We start from the raw sequence: 18,032 nt of genomic DNA on the forward strand, positions 1-18,032 counted from the left end.
TCATTCTTGACATTTTATTGCAAAGTATCCTTTACTAGATTTTGCCTCTAACTTCATATTTTGATTGCAGACGTCACAAAGTGACACATACAAAAACTGTATATTATTTACAAGCTTAACAAAACATATTAATATCTCAGTTCAGCTCGCACATAAAAATAAATATGCAAACTCACAAATAAGTAAAACATTGCATTTACACTGTACAAAATGAACACTGATGAAGATATGTATTTAGCTGATTACAAGATGAGCTTTCATATATCCTACTTCACACAATCACACAATCATCAACGTCAATGAAGGCATGTGGTACATCTATGACTCAGAAATACTCCATCTTCTAATTAGTCAACCTCAAGTCTCCACTAACTGTTTTCTAAAATTCATTGCCCTAAAAGCCTTCTAAGTATAGTTAGCAGCTCCTTTGTACAGACAGTGTGTGAGTGAGTTAAGGTTTATGCCACACTTGGCAATATTCCAGCTATATCACGGCTGACTGTGAATAACTGCACTGACTGGGCTGAAGGAGGTTACGTATTTGATTCAAGGAATCTGTAACATGATGGTTCAAGATTTCAATTCCACAGGACTGGCAGACTGAAATACAACTGAAACACTAAGCACTGATATTTCATTGCTACACAGATGAGTGATTATTGTTTTACGCCACTTTTAGCAATATCATGGCAAGGGACACCAGAAATGGGCTTTAGACATTGTACCCATGTGCAGAATTGAACCTGAGTCTACAGCATGACGAGTCAATGACTTAACCACTAGGCTATCCGACTGTCGCCTCCTGGGTGGAAATCAATAATTTAGGAATTTGTGCTCGTATTTAATGAGAGTTGGGGTTAACGAAAATACATTTTTTTCATATCTGAATTTTCTAATTTGAACCTAGCTTCATAACACTGTGCGTAAACATTTGATAATTTCATTCTGGGAGGTACACAGAAAGAAAACAGTGAAACTTATTCAGAAGAGATCATTGTGTGTTGTTGACTTGATCAAACTTGGAAGAGCTGTTAACTATACATGAATGGGCTAAATGACTACTCACATACGCTCAATAAATAAGAACAACCCCGAAATCATAGATTACTTAAACCATACAGATGATTCATGAATCTAAACAAGTTGATGAGAAATGAATTATAAAATTGACAGCACTGGCAAAGCTGTTTGCATAGTCCTTTTCTGCCCTAACTGATACTCTGATTCTGGAATAAACTATGATGCTGACCATGAAATAGACATCTTTTCCTGTAAAGGAAGGAAGAAAGGATTTTATTGAGGGAGGGGAAGAGTTTAAAATAACGTTCCCTGGCATGTTTGGAATGTGAGTGACCAGAAGACGAACGAAGACCTGTATTTCAGCATCAACAGGTCAAAAATCAATCAGATAAAAAATGATGTCTATTTCATATTCAGGTATCTTTGGTGCCTTCATCTCGGATGTTAAAAGCACATGCAGCAGTTTGGCATGATTAATTTAATAACCTTGTGTGAATCTGGTACTACAGTCATTCTTAAAACATTCGCTCTCTGTACACTGTTATGATTCCTTTATATATATCTACAAGGCATGGAAATGTTAAATTTGCAGGAAGCATGACACTTTAGATAATCTCATTGTTAATGCTCCTAATTTCAGCCTAACAGGACTAAAATAATCAATGACCTATATACACAGATGATCTACAAAAATAGACACTTTACCAATAACTCAGCAAGCAGGTGCGTTGCACTGCTGAATCGTTGAACATGCATCCTGTTACTATGGCAACATTAGAAACAATGGTCCACATTTGCATAATTATTTCACTGTTTGTCAATAATGCTGGCAGCATGTTACAACAACATGGACAACTATATGCTTGCAACCATGTCAATTGGAAAGGTCTCTTTATCACAATCATTCATAAAATATCCATACGGTATTCTTGCTCACTGCTCATATCCGGAATTCTTGCTCAGACTCTGAAGAAGCGCTCATAGCGAGCCGGATATTTTGTTTTGAGACACCTTTTCCTGGAGTATTATGTCCGGAACTATGAGTAGACCCGTGAGCACTAACAACTGGAGAGGGGGAGCCTGTTGCCAGGGGAGACAGGGAGGGAGTGAAAGATGGGGTGAGCGCTGGTGATGTGACGCTTGAGTCGTAGCTTATTGGCGAGCGGGGTAGACTCGGCATTGAAGTGTTCATGGTGCTCGCTCTTGCTGAAGGTACACCACGGGAAGAACTACCAGAAGATGTGTGACTAGGCCGAGGGGCAAAGGCTTTTGGTGGTGCATTTGTAATCATAGGAGGTGGCACCATCTTGACCTTAGGGGTCAACTGTGTGTTCAAATGTCTTTGAGGAACTGTTCGCACTGGTGGTTTCCTTGGCTGAACATTATCATCTTTTAATTTGGCAATTTCTGCAAACACATGAGCAAGGGGCTGGTACTGTGGCCCCCAATTAAGGAGATAGTCCCAGTTATAAGACCCACTATATTCTTCTTCACTATTAATAACACTAGAAAGAGAGCCGGCATGTTGAGTTTCTGGCTCATGGAAGCCCAAGTCTTTGTTTCTATCAATCATGGCGACCTCTTCATCGGTCTCCATGTCAGTCATCTTATCATAGTCACTGTGCCCCATGTCTACATTCCCCTCGCCACCACCCTCATCTGAAAACTGATGCATGCTTTCCACAGAATGAGCTATTTGATGGGCTTTGGGTTTGGGTTTACCAATCTTTGTAGAGTCTATACCTAACTTGGCTAAATATTCTTGGTGGTTTTGAACAGATGGCTCAGAGAGAGTGTCGTCATCCTGCTGAATCCCTGAATCAGGCATCTGTTTGCGGCGCATGAATGTCTGTGAATTCTGAAGCTGTGTGTTGGAATTGATCATCCTAATTTCTTCATCCTCCTCTTCCTCAGCCGAGCCCCGCCCACTGGAGGCAGAATGAGATTGGTCAGATATATCGGAGCTAGTCACATTTGATGCGTCTGGTCCGAAATGCAGATGCTCTTTGTAAGGTGGAGGTCCACCATTGATATGAGGTCTCATGGCAGGAGGGGGTGTAAAACTAAATGCAGCACTGTCCACGTTTTCGTTGGGGTCATGAGGTGGACGCTTGTTGCGTCGTCGTCTTCTTCTTACAAGACACATAATCACAATAATGGTGGCCAGCAGGACCAACACACTCACCACAATGATCATGGCAATGGCAACTTTACTCATTCCACCTTCGAGATCCTGAGGAAGATACACACATCCTTCACAATCTCGATCGATGTCCACCTCCACTCTTGATGTGGCTTCCAGCGAATCTTCTCTCCCTGACCATGCCCTGATAATCAGAGGGGTGGAATCACCCGTCAATGCACGCTTTCGTCTCAGTCTTTGAGAAGGTGCATCTTTATGGAATGACTGTTTTACGGTAATGTTGCCAGTTGTTGGGTTGATTTCAAAATAATCATCTGAATATTCAATCATGTATACCACTTTCCCGGCATTCCCTCCATCCTGATCTGTAGCACTGACTTGTCCAACGAAGTCACCTTTCTGAGCACTACCCAACACTGCAAAATTGTAACGGTCTTTATAGAACTTGGGAACATATTCATCGACATCCAGAATCTTCACTATGACATACACAACACTGGTGTATTGGGAATCTTGTACCTTGATATAGAAGGCATAGGAGTTCCGGACCTCGTAGTCAAACTCTGTTCTGGTTAGAACATGTCCTGTCTTGCTGTTGATAGAGAAGAGAGCAGCATCCGAACTGTTCTGGATAATGCTGTAGTTGAGAATGCCATAAATCCCACCATCCCCATCATTAGCTTGAGCTTGGAACACTGTGGTGTTCGGGGGCTGGTTCTCTTTCACACATTCATTATAAGGTGAAATTGGAAATTCAGGGGTAAACTCGTTCACATCTGACACATTAATCTGTATTGTCACAAACGCCGACAATCGTGGCTGGTTTGGCAGACACCTTATGCAGTCCACTGCTCTGACAATAAGTCGATGAGATTTATGACTCTCGTAATCTAGTTCAGCACCAGGCATGATGAACAAGCTGCCATTGGTTCCATGAATATGGAAAATACCTTCGTTGTTTCCAGATGTAATTGTATACTGTATTTCGGCATGGAGACCTTCGTCAGCGTCATCAGCAACAACATGCAGAAACACCTGCTCAGGTGGGGTATTCTCAGGAAGAGGAACATGATATATATTATCTGGCTCATGGAAACGAGGTGGATTATCATTTTCATCCTCAACAATGATCTTCACTGGCACAGAAGAACTCCTTGGTGGATGACCACGGTCAGTTGCAATGGCTGTGAGATTGTACTGGGAGACATTTTCTCGATTGGCTTGGCTCATAAGGAAGATTTGGCCAGTCTTTCTGCGAATCTGAAATGTACTGGCTCCTTCTCCAATAAGTTTGTAGTTGATGTTGTCGTCACGATGTATGTGAGTGATGTCTCGGTCAATTGCTCTCACAGAAAGAATGGACTCGCCTCTTACACTGAATTCACTGATGTTGACCCTGAAGAAAAACACAAAATATTTAATAATGTGTTGTGGACCTTTCAATACAGATGGGAATATTGTGGGGAAGAAAAAAATGTTAACTAACTAACACTTCAATGGATCTTCCCAAGGTTACTTTGTAATTCTGCTGAGATATCTGTTTAATCAGTTGGATGAAACTGACATTGCTTGTTGTTGAACAAACTGACATTGCTTGTTGTTGAACAAACTGATATTGCTTGTTGTTGAACAAACTGATATTGCTTGTTGTTGATTACTGTACTTATTTCAGATGAATGTGACCATAAACATATACTTTAACAGTCCAGACAAACCCATGATTAATATTATAATATGGCCTGACAACACCTTATCCTGTTGGTCACCTCTTGCGATAAGCTTAGGATACTGAAGGTCAAGTGTAACCAACAAACAAGGGGAAAGCTGCAAGCAGCATCAAACGTCTGAAACTCTAATGACTACGTACTCATAGCTAGACTGTTCAAACTCTGGACTGTATTTGTTGATGTCTGTGATCTGGATGTGGACTGCCACCATGTCTGACAAAGCAGGGGAGCCACCATCTTGTGCAATAACAACAAGCTCGATGATGGAGGAAAAGGCCTCGTAGGTCAAGGACTTGTTGGTGTAGATCGTACCTGGATATAAACAGATGAATGTCAATACACAGCTTCATATCTACATGTTAGAGGATCAGGAATGGCTCTCCTGTCATCAGAATCGTAACCAAGACATGTTGACAAAGGCCAAGTGACAAGGACAGGTGATTGTAATAAAGCTTTGTTCAGTAATATTAGTTCCATCAACATTCATCTGAAGGCACATAGGAACGGCAGTGATGCATGAACCTATTCACAGCTCAGGCTGTGTATTAAACATGTGAGTAACAAGCCTTTGACATGACCCCTAGACTGAAAATAATCTTCATTAATATAAGTAATCATCAAGCAAGTGATCAAACAGTCATCTAGACTGTGCTGTCATCCATCCATCATTACCAGTGTTGGGGTTGATATAGAAGCTGTGGTTGAAATCGGCCCGGAGACTGTAGCTGATGATCTTGTTGACCCCAGAGTCGGCGTCAGTGGCGTTGACAGTGATCACAGATCTGCCTGGGGGTGTGGCCTCCTCTAGCGCCACCTTGAACAGAAATATCCAAATACAGGCTTACATCCACAATTCTTTGATTCACTCATTATAGTTTGGGAAGAAAAGATTTTTGGGGACTTTTCATGTAAATGCAATTCCACTAAAGGTATATAACGGCTATATTATCATTCATAATCAATCGTCATATATTGAGAATAGTAATAGTTAGCCCCAAAGAGTTCCTTAAAATGCCATTATGTCCCAGGAATTACCAGTCTGACAAAGTGAAAATCACCATAAAGCGGGTATGCATTTCTCACCAGTAAATCACTGTGGTTCAGGTTTTGGCTGGAAAACCTCATAACCATTCATGAAGAAAAAAGACACTTTCCTTACTACCTCATCATCCATGATGTCCACTGACATTTAACTTTTTGATATTTAGTTCAACAAATGATTACATGAGAACATGGTTGATGGCAGCTGCTCACCTGGTAATTCTGTTGGCTGAACTCTGGTGCGTTATCGTTCTCATCGTCAATGTAGATGTCAATCTGAGTGAAGGCATTGTGTTTCCCATCAGACACCTGCAACATTAAAAAAAATGTGTTACAAAAACAAAGGAAAACAACTACTTCTCAACAATCAGAATCTACATTACATGTTGTTTCTGAAGTAACATTCTCTTAACAACACTTTTTGTGATCTCATATTACTAAACTCAGTTAGTATGTTCTTGTAATCAAGATTAATTGTAACCACTCAAGGCATCCACAGGACAACACAGAAACTTCCATATATATGCTTACATTGATGATGTTTAGCGCTAATGACTGGACTGATTCACAGTCCATTGAAAATAATTCGGTCAGTTATTCACCTGGCATTCATAAATCCTAAAACACCTTAATGTGTGAGACAGCAGTTCTTACCATAATTCCAAGAACATAATGGTTCCTGATTTCATGGTCAACTGCTTTGGCAAGAGAGATGCTGCCGCTGAACCTGTCAATACTGAAGCTGCCATCGCCATTACTGTTGGGCTGGAAGGAGTAGACCAGCTTGGGCTGGAAGTCCACATCAGTAGCTGTCACTGTGGTAACCTGGGAGCCCACTTTACGATCTGAAAACACAAAACAAACATTTCAGAGCCCACTAGGAAGACAACTAGTACAAGTGCATGGGTTCAGGTTAAAGTCATCAACATTCCACCGAATAATGTCTCCATGAAGGAATACTTATGGTGTGTCTATCAGCATGGTCCATTATAATTACTGACAGACTGGCAGACGTGTATCGGGGGAGAGCCAGAAGACACTCAAGTGATCTAATCCAATCACCAATGTTAGCAAACGCTAAACCTGTTCCAGTTTTTAATGACAGCTGGTGATAGGTTTTCATTAATGCATCTTTGATTGACTGCAATGAGCAACACACATTACAAATGATTGACTGAGTATAGTTTTACGTCGCTTTTAGCAATATTCTTGCAACATCCCCGCAGTGTACTCCAGACATGAGCTTCACATATTGTACCTATGTTGGTAATGGAACCGGGTCTTCTGTATGACGAACGAATGCTTTAACCATTAGACTACCCTCAGCCTTACATGAAATACAATCACGTCCATAAACCACCATCCATCAACCTGTCTGACCGAATGGTCTATTAGCTGCTTCCTACAACAAGCACTGCCACTCCTAAAACCAATTCTCACCTGGATCTTCAAGCATCAGATACAGTAGAGTCACTTGGACACAGGGCCTAAATTTTTTAAGTTCTCTTAGCGCTAAGATAGTTGTACATTAATGTTACTGTATGGCACTTACGACTTACTTAGGAGAGCTTTGAAAATCTAGGCCAAGTACTCTATTAACACAAAACAACAAAATATCTGCATGGTGTACTTACTTTCACTGATGTGCACAGACTGAAATGTGCGGAAGAATGGAGCATTGTCATTTTCATCATTGACGTTGATGGACACGATGCACCTTGAAGACAAGCTTGGGTTTCCTTGGTCTACTGCTTCGATGGTCAGCTGATAGGTGTCCTGAATCTCCCTGTCCAGTGACGAGGAATCTTTCGACGTCATGATGATGCCGGTGTAGGGTGGTTGAATTACAAAGGCATCGTCATCATTGCCGTAGATGATGCTGTACAGGACTTGTCCATTCCTGCCAGTGTCCTCATCATTGGCTTGTACCTGCGAGAAAAATACTTTGAAATTACAGTAAACATTATACACAGTTTAACTTGTTTCACTTTCAAAAAATATCACAATTTCTACTTTTCCCATCATAGTGTTCATGCTCTTTTTCCGACTCAAAAAAACCCAAAAAACATGCAATACTTTAAGGAAGTTAGGTGTTGATAAATTCATGTAAAAGGTGGGATTTCAATACACTTTGAGTCTTAACTTTAAGAGTATGGTAGTGGGACATGCTGAAAATTGTTGTAATGTCAAATATATACAAATCCATTCTATTTAAAAGACAGTTACCATGGTGACGAAGGTTTCTGGAGCATTGTTCTCCCAGACTGATGTGACGTATTTATTCTGTGTAAATTTTGGAGCATTGTCATTGACATCAGTCAGGTTGACCCAGACAGTGGCATAGGCCACAGCTCCTCCTGCTGAGGCCTGGACAATCAGGCGCAATCTCGGACTTGTCTCGTAGTCAATCAGATTAGTGTTGTGCACTGAGATCATTCCTGAAATTGGAAATTTAGGAATGAGTTTCCCCACTACTGGCTGTTTTTTAAAGGTACTGAACATTCAATTAGCAAGTCCAAATATTTAATACGTAGCATTAGCCTCATGAAAATGTCTTCTGGACTTTGATCACTGAGCAAATGCCTTCATTTGATACTGCTCTCACCATTGTTGGCGTTGATAGTGAACGGGTTGCCATCGTTGCCGCCAGCAAGTCTGTAAGTGACAGCATGGGAACCGTAGATGGCTCCCACCTGAATCACATCAGTCCCATTGTGCTTATCTTCTGGAATGGTCTGATGATATTCTTCCCTGGTGAATGACAGTGATGGGGCACTGGGGCTGCCAACTGTGATCTCGACAACTCCTGCAGACAAACAGAAATATTGACAACACATATAATGTGGCTCATTATAGGAACGTGGTGTAGCACAGTGGTTCAAGCTCTAACTTTCAATGACAAACATCTACAATCAATTTCCATGATGGGTAGAACATTTAAATAGCATTGTTGGTGTCATACTCGGTAAGAGGTCAGGGATACTGAAACCCACAAACCAACAAGCAATGTGCAAATACCAGAAAATGATTAAACATTATCATTCTACCCTCATGAGTAATAAATGTTTTAAAAAATGTGGGATGTTGTGACCTTCAAAACACTAAACAAGTACTGACCTGTGGAGCTGAGGACTGGACTGCCCTTGTCCATCACAACAATCTGAATATTGTGATAGCCAACCGCACCCCGCAGATCCCTCTTTGTAACAATAGCTGCTCCATTCATTTCGAAAAATTGCTGACTGCCAGACGCCAGGTCCATGCGATATTCAACAGCTCCATTGTCACCCTCATCAGGGTCCAGGGCCGATACTGTGAGTATCTCCACCCCCTTCCCTGTGCTATGTCCCACGCTCCTTCGGTAAGGCACTTCTGCAAACACTGGGGCGTTATCATTGATATCAGTGATGCTGATGTCAACTCTGGCAGTACTGTTCCTTGGGCCAGAAATACCTCCATCCATGGCCACAATGTCAAATGAGTAACTGCCCTTCTTTTCTCTGTCAAACAACCTGTCATAACAAACAACAAAAGTACATATCTTGAATCCACAGAGGGTACATCAAATGCATTTTATTCTGACAATTATTTTAAGCATCAAGAATCACATTTCCTCACTAGTTTCTGAAACAATATGACTTATTGATCACAAGATTTTGTCTAACACTTTGTGTCTGAAAATATATCATTTGTTAGAAACAGACAAGTCCACTATAATGCTGAAAGAGCTTTTTCTATCTTGAAAGTTGTGACATTCAATATGTGTGCTTCATTTATGCTGTAAGAATTACAGTTTAGGCTTGACAGACAGAAAAATATTCTGGTTCCGGTACTGTGTGACAGACTAGACGAAGGCAAACAATGTGCAAAGATGATTACCCGCTGGTGGTTATCTCCCCTGAAGAGGCATTCACACTAAAGAGTCCTTCAGTGTCATTTCCAAGGGAGTAGGTGACATCACCATTGTGACCTTTGTCAGCATCTGTGGCCATGACCTGCAGGATGGTGTGACCTCTCTGTATGTCCTCTGGGATGGATGAGCTGTATGTAGGCCGACTGAACTGAGGGTCATTGTCATTTTCATCCAACACCGTGATGAACGCTAGGCTTTCCCCAGAGCGAGGCACTGAACCCCGGTCTGTGGCAGCAATGGTTAGGTTGTATTCCTCGGTCGATTCTCGGTCCAAAGGTCTACAGGACAGGTCTCCAGTTATCGGATCCACAGAAAATTTACCTTCTTCATTTCCATCTGGGAGGTGAAATGATACCGGATTAGCATCTCAAGTCAAGACAAAACAAACAATCCTTTAAAATCTGAATATTATGTCATCAGTTCAGCCAGAAACATTCAAAATAAAAACTACCAGGTTCTTATATATAATAATCTAAAACTACCCCGAAACAATGTAAATTAATGCTACTGGCAAAATCCTTATCAAAGCCCAAATCCCACATTTTTCAAGTTCTAGAATGTGCCTCACTTTAGTATCAATCAATGTAAAAGTATATCATCCAGCAATGCCAGAGAGAGACTCTCTATGAGAGGAAAGTTAATGCCCTTGGGATGAATTTCCTAATTTAACATCAATAGCTAAAAGTGGCAAAAAATATCTCAATCATCAAAGTGCCACTGAAGTGACACTTTTTCGAGCAGACTTCAAGATCAATCAAAGCAAAACATGCATTAATCTTTTAAATTAGTCCTATCAAACTCATTTGGACTCAAACTCTCCAGACCAATCACTGCCCTATAAAGAGATTGCACTTCATTATTGTCACATCTGAACTCATGCCTGTCTGATAAGAGCCAATCTGAATTCTAAATATTATCTCTTTGATAGGAAGCAATGTATTTTTTATTCTACTCACCAGTGATGCTGTACAGTATGTCAGCGTTTCGCCCAGTGTCAGCATCGTAGGCAGTAAAAGTAAAGATGGACGTCTGCTCACTGTTTTCTGGGATGTTAAGTTTGTAGGTTTTACTCTTAAATGCTGGAGAGTTGTCGTTGATGTCGAGGACACTAATGATGATGGTTGCCTGGTCGTAGTTGGTGGGGTAGCCGCCATCACGAACATACACTGAAATGAAGATATCACCTTATCATCATCTTCATGATCAACAAAACCCTATACAGATACAGAGCCCCGTATGACCAGATGACTGACAATCATGGTGTACTCTTGAACAATTCCATCCACAAAACCTCTTCCTATCCTAAACACTAACAGATCAATAGTAAACAAGGATCTTTCAACATGAACATAAACATTTTGATAAGTAATTTTTTAATAAACATCTATTATAATCATTATTGGTAACAACTTTACTGTATCGTCAGAACCGTACATTGACCTTTGCCTTTAGTAAATGTTTCTAAGGGAATTTCTGTCATTTTCAATCAGTTTTCTAACAGGATCCTTCCTAAAGACGTGGTAAATGTAAAAGATTGTTCTGTTCAATAGCATCCTTAACAAGTTGGCCATCAACAGGTGTTTGTTATCACATTTCCTGCACTATCGCTACAAGACTTACCTGATACAATGTATGTATCCTTCTCCTCTCTGTCCAGTGACATGGTAGCCTTGACCACTCCGGTGGTGCTGTCAATAATGAACTTGTTGTCAGCAATACCACTAGGAATCATGTAGGTCAGTCTGGCATTGGAGCCAGTGTCGGCATCCGTAGCCCGGACGGTGACCACCACGCTGTCTGGGCTGGCGTGTTCAGGAATACCAGCATGGTAGGTGGAGTTTGTGAAGTGAGGAGCGTTGTCATTGACATCCTTTATGATGATGTTGAGCACTTTGTGTGAAATCCGCTTCGGTGAACCATGGTCTTCAGCGCTGATGTTGAGAGCATAGGAGTTTTGTTCTTCTCGGTCCAGAGAGTTGGCTATCGTCAGCAACCCTGAAATATCACCACCATGAGAACCTGACCATATCTTATCATGAACAATATTTTCCACTTTCCTCCATGTTTCAATAAAATCATCACAAGAGCACAAATCATTGCACAACTTTCATTACACCTACTTTTTATTCAATTTCATTCAAATGCTTCATCTACCACAAATCACTGCATAACTTTCATTACACCTACTTTTTATTCAATTTCATTCAAATGCTTCATCTACCACAAATCACTGCACAACTTTCATTACACCTACTTTTTATTCACTTCCCCTCAAATGTTTCATCTACCACAAATCACTGCATAACTTTCATTACACCTACTTTTTATTCACTTCCCCTCAAATGTTTCATCTACCACAAATCACTGCACAACTTTCATTACACCTACTTTTTATTCACTTCCCCTCAAATGCTTCATCTACCACAAATCACTGCACAACTTTCATTACATCTACTTTTTATTCACTTCCCCTCAAATGTTTCGTCTACCAGAAATCATGCTTCATGCCGCTTCAAAACATTCAACACAATTTTACCCCATTTCACTCTATTTTTTTTTTCAAATTAATTGCAGCTTTCAAACTAAATAACATAATAACAACTGTACAAAGGCTCTATGGCAATTATTGTGGAATAACTGACATGGTCGAGACACCTTTTTCATTGCTGTTTCAAAGTGTGATGCATTGAAATGCCAGGAATAGTATTCCTGCAACAAGAGGATCTCACAATGCTTTTCATCTGAAAATACTGTTGCATTCGTGTTACTCTGCCATTGTCAATACCTGTGGTACTCTCTAGGTCGAACTTTCCCGCGTTGTTGCCAGAGAGGATCTTGTAGGTGACTAAGTTATTTCCACTGTTGTTCTCATTTGCATCCTTATCAGTAGCTAAAACATACAACACCGGGTAGTTGACATTCTCGTCCTCAAAGATCTCCACCTGGGCTGGCGACTCGAAGATGGGATTGTTGTCGTTGACGTCTATCACATACACAATTGTCGTTACAGACGCATTCAGCATGCAGTCTTGACTGGGACACTTGTCACGAGCTTCCACGATGAGGGAAATTTGATGTACTTTCTCATAATCGATATTCTTCTTGATCTTCAACTGTCCTGAACTGGGATCAATCATGAAATAGCTACCAGTGTCTGGGTTAGGCCCGGAGTAAGACTCACTGGTGATTCTGTACTGAACAGTTCCGTTTAGTCCAGAGTCCTTATCAGTTGCTGTAAATGTATACACAGCATGACCCGTAGGAGTGTTTTCTTTGACGGTTCGCAGTAGAACAGGATCTTGTTCAAAGACTGGAGCATTATCATTGACATCTACGACTCGAATTGTCACGCTGATGTTGCTGCTCTTGGGGAACAAAGCATTGTTGTCGATAGCTCGAATTCCCAACGTATGAGATGATGATTCCTCATAATCGATTTCCCGAATACTAGTTATCTCCCCTGATGTGCGGTCCACCGTGAAAAGGCTGAACACGTTCCCTGATATGATGTAGTATGACACTCGTCCATTCTCGCCGGAATCTTTGTCATGAGCAGTGACAGCTCCAACAACGGTCCCAATATCAGTGTTCTCAACCACATCAAATGTGACGTTCTTCGCATGAAACAAAGGTGCCTGGTCATTTACGTCACCAACTGCAACTGTGATGGTCTGCCTACTCTGCAGTGACCTGACCCCGTTGTCCCTGGCAATGACCTCCAGCTTGTACTGCCGTCTGGTTTCATAATCCAGAACTTCTTTTGTAGTAATCCAACCTGATGAGGCATGGATGGCAAAGTTCTTGGTTCCAGCATTCTCCCCAGGGGCTGAAAAACAATTATTGAAGAATAAAAGCATGTTTGATGCCTTCAACAAAGAAAGATACATCTCCTTTTGCACAACACTGGTAGATTCGACATGTTATATCTGTTCCAAATTGACAGCTTGAAATGAGAAAACAAATAGTCCTTCTATATTTATACAGAGACAAATCTGAGCTTTGTCTAACCCTGAGTTGTACTTAGTTATTTATACAGTGATGCATGGTTGCATGCCTTTGATGAGAGATACAGAATGTTTTTTGTCATGCTGCAGACCTGATTTAGCACATGCATACAATGTGCAAAGCCTAATTTTCATGTGCCTTGCAATCAAATTGATGGAATATTGGGAAAACCAGCCTAAATCAACATCAGTCAATGGCTTTGTTCATAATAGGTTATTTAAAACAATTTCTCTGACATATTGGTATGTGAACTGCTAGTAAAGGGGACAGAAACTAAACACTGTTAATACACCTTTATCCCATCCTACTAACAAAGGTATTCAATTCCTTACCATTTGCTAGAGAATATGATACTGTTCCATTCTCCCCTGCATCTAAATCAGTAGCTATGACTTGCATCACTTTGGTCCCTTTAGGTCGGTTCTCATCAACGGTGGCTGTGTTAGGCTCCCTTCTGTCAAATTCTGGGGGATTGTCATTGATATCCAGCACGTCTATCTTCACTGTTGCTGAAGTTGATCTTGGTGGTGTTCCCTTATCTGACACGATGACAGTAAGCACCTCACCACTTTCCTGCTCTCTGTCCAACCTTTCCATTGTTGTGATTTCCCCGTTATGAGGATTAATCACAAATTTGGGTGGGGTATTCAGGAACCGGAACTGGAGTTCTGCATTTTTGTTAATGTCAGCATCAACTGCGATGACTCGTCCAACAGTGCTAGCGATGGGAAGATTTTCCTGAATTGTGAAGTGGTAAAATCCACTTGTGAAGACTGGATCATTGTCATTATCGTCAGTGACATGTATTCGGATCTGTGCCGTGGACGTTAACCTTGAAGGCTTCCCATGATCACTTGCAATGGCTGTCAAAACATACACATCTTTGTCTTCACGATCTAATGGCTCCTTCACATATAAATTGCCGTTTGGTGGATTGATGCCAAATACTGATGAGTACATGCTATCCTTGAAAGTATAATACACCCGCCCATTTTCATCTGAATCACGATCTGTAGCATTTATCTGAGCAAATGATTGAGTCAGTTGTATGTTTTCCCTGACACTGAAATTGTAAACTGGTCTGGAGAAGACTGGTGGGTTGTCATTGACGTCCTTCACATTTATCACTAAGGTCATGGTTGAACTGTGAGGTGTTGGCACTCCCTGATCTGCTGCAACAATCTGCATTTCATATCTCTGCTGATGCTCATAGTCCAACTTTCCCTGGAGCCGGATCTCTCCACTCATAGGATCGATGCGGAACAGGTTTCCTGGATTGTTCAGCAGGCTGTACTGAATTGTTCCATTCCTCTCGTTGTCTCCGTCAGTTGCCTGGACGACATAGATGTTGGATGTCATGTCACGATCCTCTCGCTCATTGATTTCCAAATGGTTGTTGCTGACAGCAAAACTTGGGGAATTGTCGTTGATGTCAAGGATGGTAATATTCACCTGAAGACAAAGATAAATTACTTATTTAGAGGTAATATTCACCTAAATTCAAGAATACAGAAGTCATTAAAGAGTTATCTTTACGGGCAAAGCTAGCCCAGTCCTGTAAGGTGCTACTAGTTTCTCTGTTAGGTCTCTGTGCCACAGTATGGCCGACCAGAAAGGTATCATCTAGATTTGAAATTCGTGTTAAATCCAGTTATGTTTCTTGCTTTGTCAGCACCTTACCCCTGCTCATAGGTCATATAGGTGAAAGTGGCTTAAGTCAGACACCTGCAACACTTGATGCTTTTCTCACACAGTACTCTGAGACATTGTGATGCAACTGGATAGCTGTTAAAACTGCACTATACCCAAACTCACATACTCGCACTATACTTACATAAAGCAATGACACATAGCATATTTACCATTAAGCAAGACAAGGGCACCTCTGATATCATAGTAATTTGTTTCTATCACATTTCCCTCCTCTACAATAATTAATTTTTTTCATGAAACATATCATCAAGTTTTCAACAAACTGAAGCTAAACCTATTCCCAAACGTCTCCAAATGGGTTATGTTGTGTGGTTTGACATACCTGAGCTGTGGAGAAGGACGGAGGGTTTCCTGACTCGGCCTCCACACTGAGGAGCACTGAGGTTCTGGTCTCTCGGTCTAGGTCACCGACAGCTGTGATGGTGCCTGTGGTTGTACTGATGGCGAACCAGTTATTTGCTCCAGAGAGGATCCTATACTTCACTGGAAGTAGATCATGATAAAGGATACAATACAGTTGAATGTGAATTTAGTTTCAGGTCTTTGAAAGGCAAGAATCAAATTCATCTTACAAAAATACAAAACTACAATGCATTATTCGCTCCGTGTTGTCATGTCAGCAATGAAACAATGTGGTTACTAAAATGTCTTACACATTTCACAGAAATGCTTACTAAAGTGTTTACTAAAATGTCTTACAGATTTCATGGAAATATTGAAATGTTACCTCGTGGTGAGTGTGGATCTTCTGATGTTGCAAAAATGCTTCCAACAACCCGGTTAGCCCCTGCACCCTCACTGATGCTGAAGTTGTACAGAAGATGGTTGAAAGTCGGTGGAAAGGCACTGGCCCCAGTAATGCTGATCTTGACCCTGGCTGGCTGACTGGCCTGAAGGCCTCCTCCATCTGTTGCCTGGACCTCCAGATCATAGGTCCTTTCTCCGTTGGGCAATATCTTAGCAAGGGATATAACTCCTGCAAGCATAATCAGTCCATTATCAACCTTGTATCGCATTATCTTCACACCATTGTCTTCACATCAAAGCATTTAATTGAACTACAGTCTTCACATCCTTGCTTTTAACGACAGACAATTCCTCCAAAGATCCAAACTGGCCATAGGGTTAAACAATTTGTTACTATAATCGAATTATTATCCTCTTAAAATTATCATTGCACTGATTTGACCAGTACCCTCTGAGACTACCTTTCATTTATTAGCATATACTGGATTAATTCTCCGATGTTCATTCCAAATTAAACAAAAAATGGAAATATGCAAAAGAATCATGCGTCTAAAATAGGAAATTTGTAAGCTTACTAACATTTTCAGGAAATGTGTACACTGACTCAGTGAATCTGGAAATATGTATATTTCCAAAATATTCCAGGAAATTTACACATTTCCAGATTCGAAACATTCACTGTAACATACACACACACATATATATATTTTCTGAGATATTCATCTAAAATATTCATTATGCATTTTGCAAATGAATTGTGAGATACTGTGCCTAAAATCCTGTCAGTGAAGTACACTACAAGTGTCTTGCATTTTGTCTTATTTCACTGATGTCACACTCACTTAATAATTGCTGAAATATTTGTAATTCCAAATTACACAGTGAGCAGATCAGTACAAGAGCTTCTTTTCCTGTCCGCACCTGTGCCGCTCTATCGTGAACATCATGAGGAAATATACATCATGAATAGATTATTTGTCACAATATAATTAATATTTGTTGAAACTAAACTACTGGACTGATTAATATTCCTCCTTGCTACATCAAAATGACACCTTATTTTTTTCCACGGTTTACAAAGGACCTAATTTCATGACTCACTTAGTAATCCATTATTAATTGTGAAACAGCCATGTTTCCATATTGAATATTTCATCTAAATCAACAAACTATTTCATTTTCTCTCACCATTGCTTGGATTGATTGCAAAGAAGCCCTGATTATTTCCTTTCTGGATGGAGTATCTCACTGTCCCATACACGCCATCATCGCGGTCTTGCGCATGGACGGTCAGCAACGGCTGCAGTGACAGCCCCTCCTTGATGTTGGTGTTGTAGGTTGCAGGGTCAAACACAGGGCGGTTGTCGTTGACATCCTCCACCGAGATTCTCACCAAAGTGTTTGTGCTCAATCCGTCTGGAACACAAACATATGTCCAGCATAAGTACTGGCTTAATAATCACCTGAATATGACCATAACATTCGTTTGAGGTCATCATGAACAACAGCAATTAATGTCACTTAATTTTAAATTCAACACAAGTTGGAGAGTTTATTACATGTATTTGAATTGAGAACGACCTTTTCATGAGATTTGGATCATTCATATAGCAAACAATTATGAATCATTTACAGATCTCTTTTCTTCAATGTCAAGCAACATGAAAGGACTGTGTTTACTGAAAGAGTTAATTAATATTTTCACACTCCATCAATGACTCAA

General features: G+C 40.6%; 1 protein-coding gene across 1 annotated transcript in view; it reads right to left on the minus strand.

The window, feature by feature from the left end:
- Positions 1–18,032, minus strand: part of LOC137273944 (protein dachsous-like) — a 102,709-nt gene continuing 84,677 nt past the window's right edge. Inside the window, exons 3-19 of the mRNA XM_067806859.1 lie at positions 17,498–17,725; positions 16,290–16,538; positions 15,885–16,045; positions 14,182–15,301; positions 12,630–13,670; positions 11,465–11,839; positions 10,801–11,010; positions 9,811–10,180; positions 9,049–9,443; positions 8,537–8,737; positions 8,158–8,369; positions 7,566–7,860; positions 6,586–6,776; positions 6,145–6,240; positions 5,563–5,704; positions 5,031–5,202; positions 1–4,559 (exon numbers count right to left, since the gene is read on the minus strand). Of these exons, the coding sequence (XP_067662960.1) occupies positions 1,961–4,559; positions 5,031–5,202; positions 5,563–5,704; positions 6,145–6,240; positions 6,586–6,776; positions 7,566–7,860; positions 8,158–8,369; positions 8,537–8,737; positions 9,049–9,443; positions 9,811–10,180; positions 10,801–11,010; positions 11,465–11,839; positions 12,630–13,670; positions 14,182–15,301; positions 15,885–16,045; positions 16,290–16,538; positions 17,498–17,725 (8,057 nt within the window). The 3' untranslated portion in view covers positions 1–1,960. The remainder of the gene's footprint in view (positions 4,560–5,030; positions 5,203–5,562; positions 5,705–6,144; positions 6,241–6,585; positions 6,777–7,565; positions 7,861–8,157; positions 8,370–8,536; positions 8,738–9,048; positions 9,444–9,810; positions 10,181–10,800; positions 11,011–11,464; positions 11,840–12,629; positions 13,671–14,181; positions 15,302–15,884; positions 16,046–16,289; positions 16,539–17,497; positions 17,726–18,032) is intronic.

Source organism: Haliotis asinina, chromosome 2 (genome assembly GCF_037392515.1).
Source record: "Haliotis asinina isolate JCU_RB_2024 chromosome 2, JCU_Hal_asi_v2, whole genome shotgun sequence".
NCBI lineage: Eukaryota > Metazoa > Mollusca > Gastropoda > Lepetellida > Haliotidae > Haliotis > Haliotis asinina.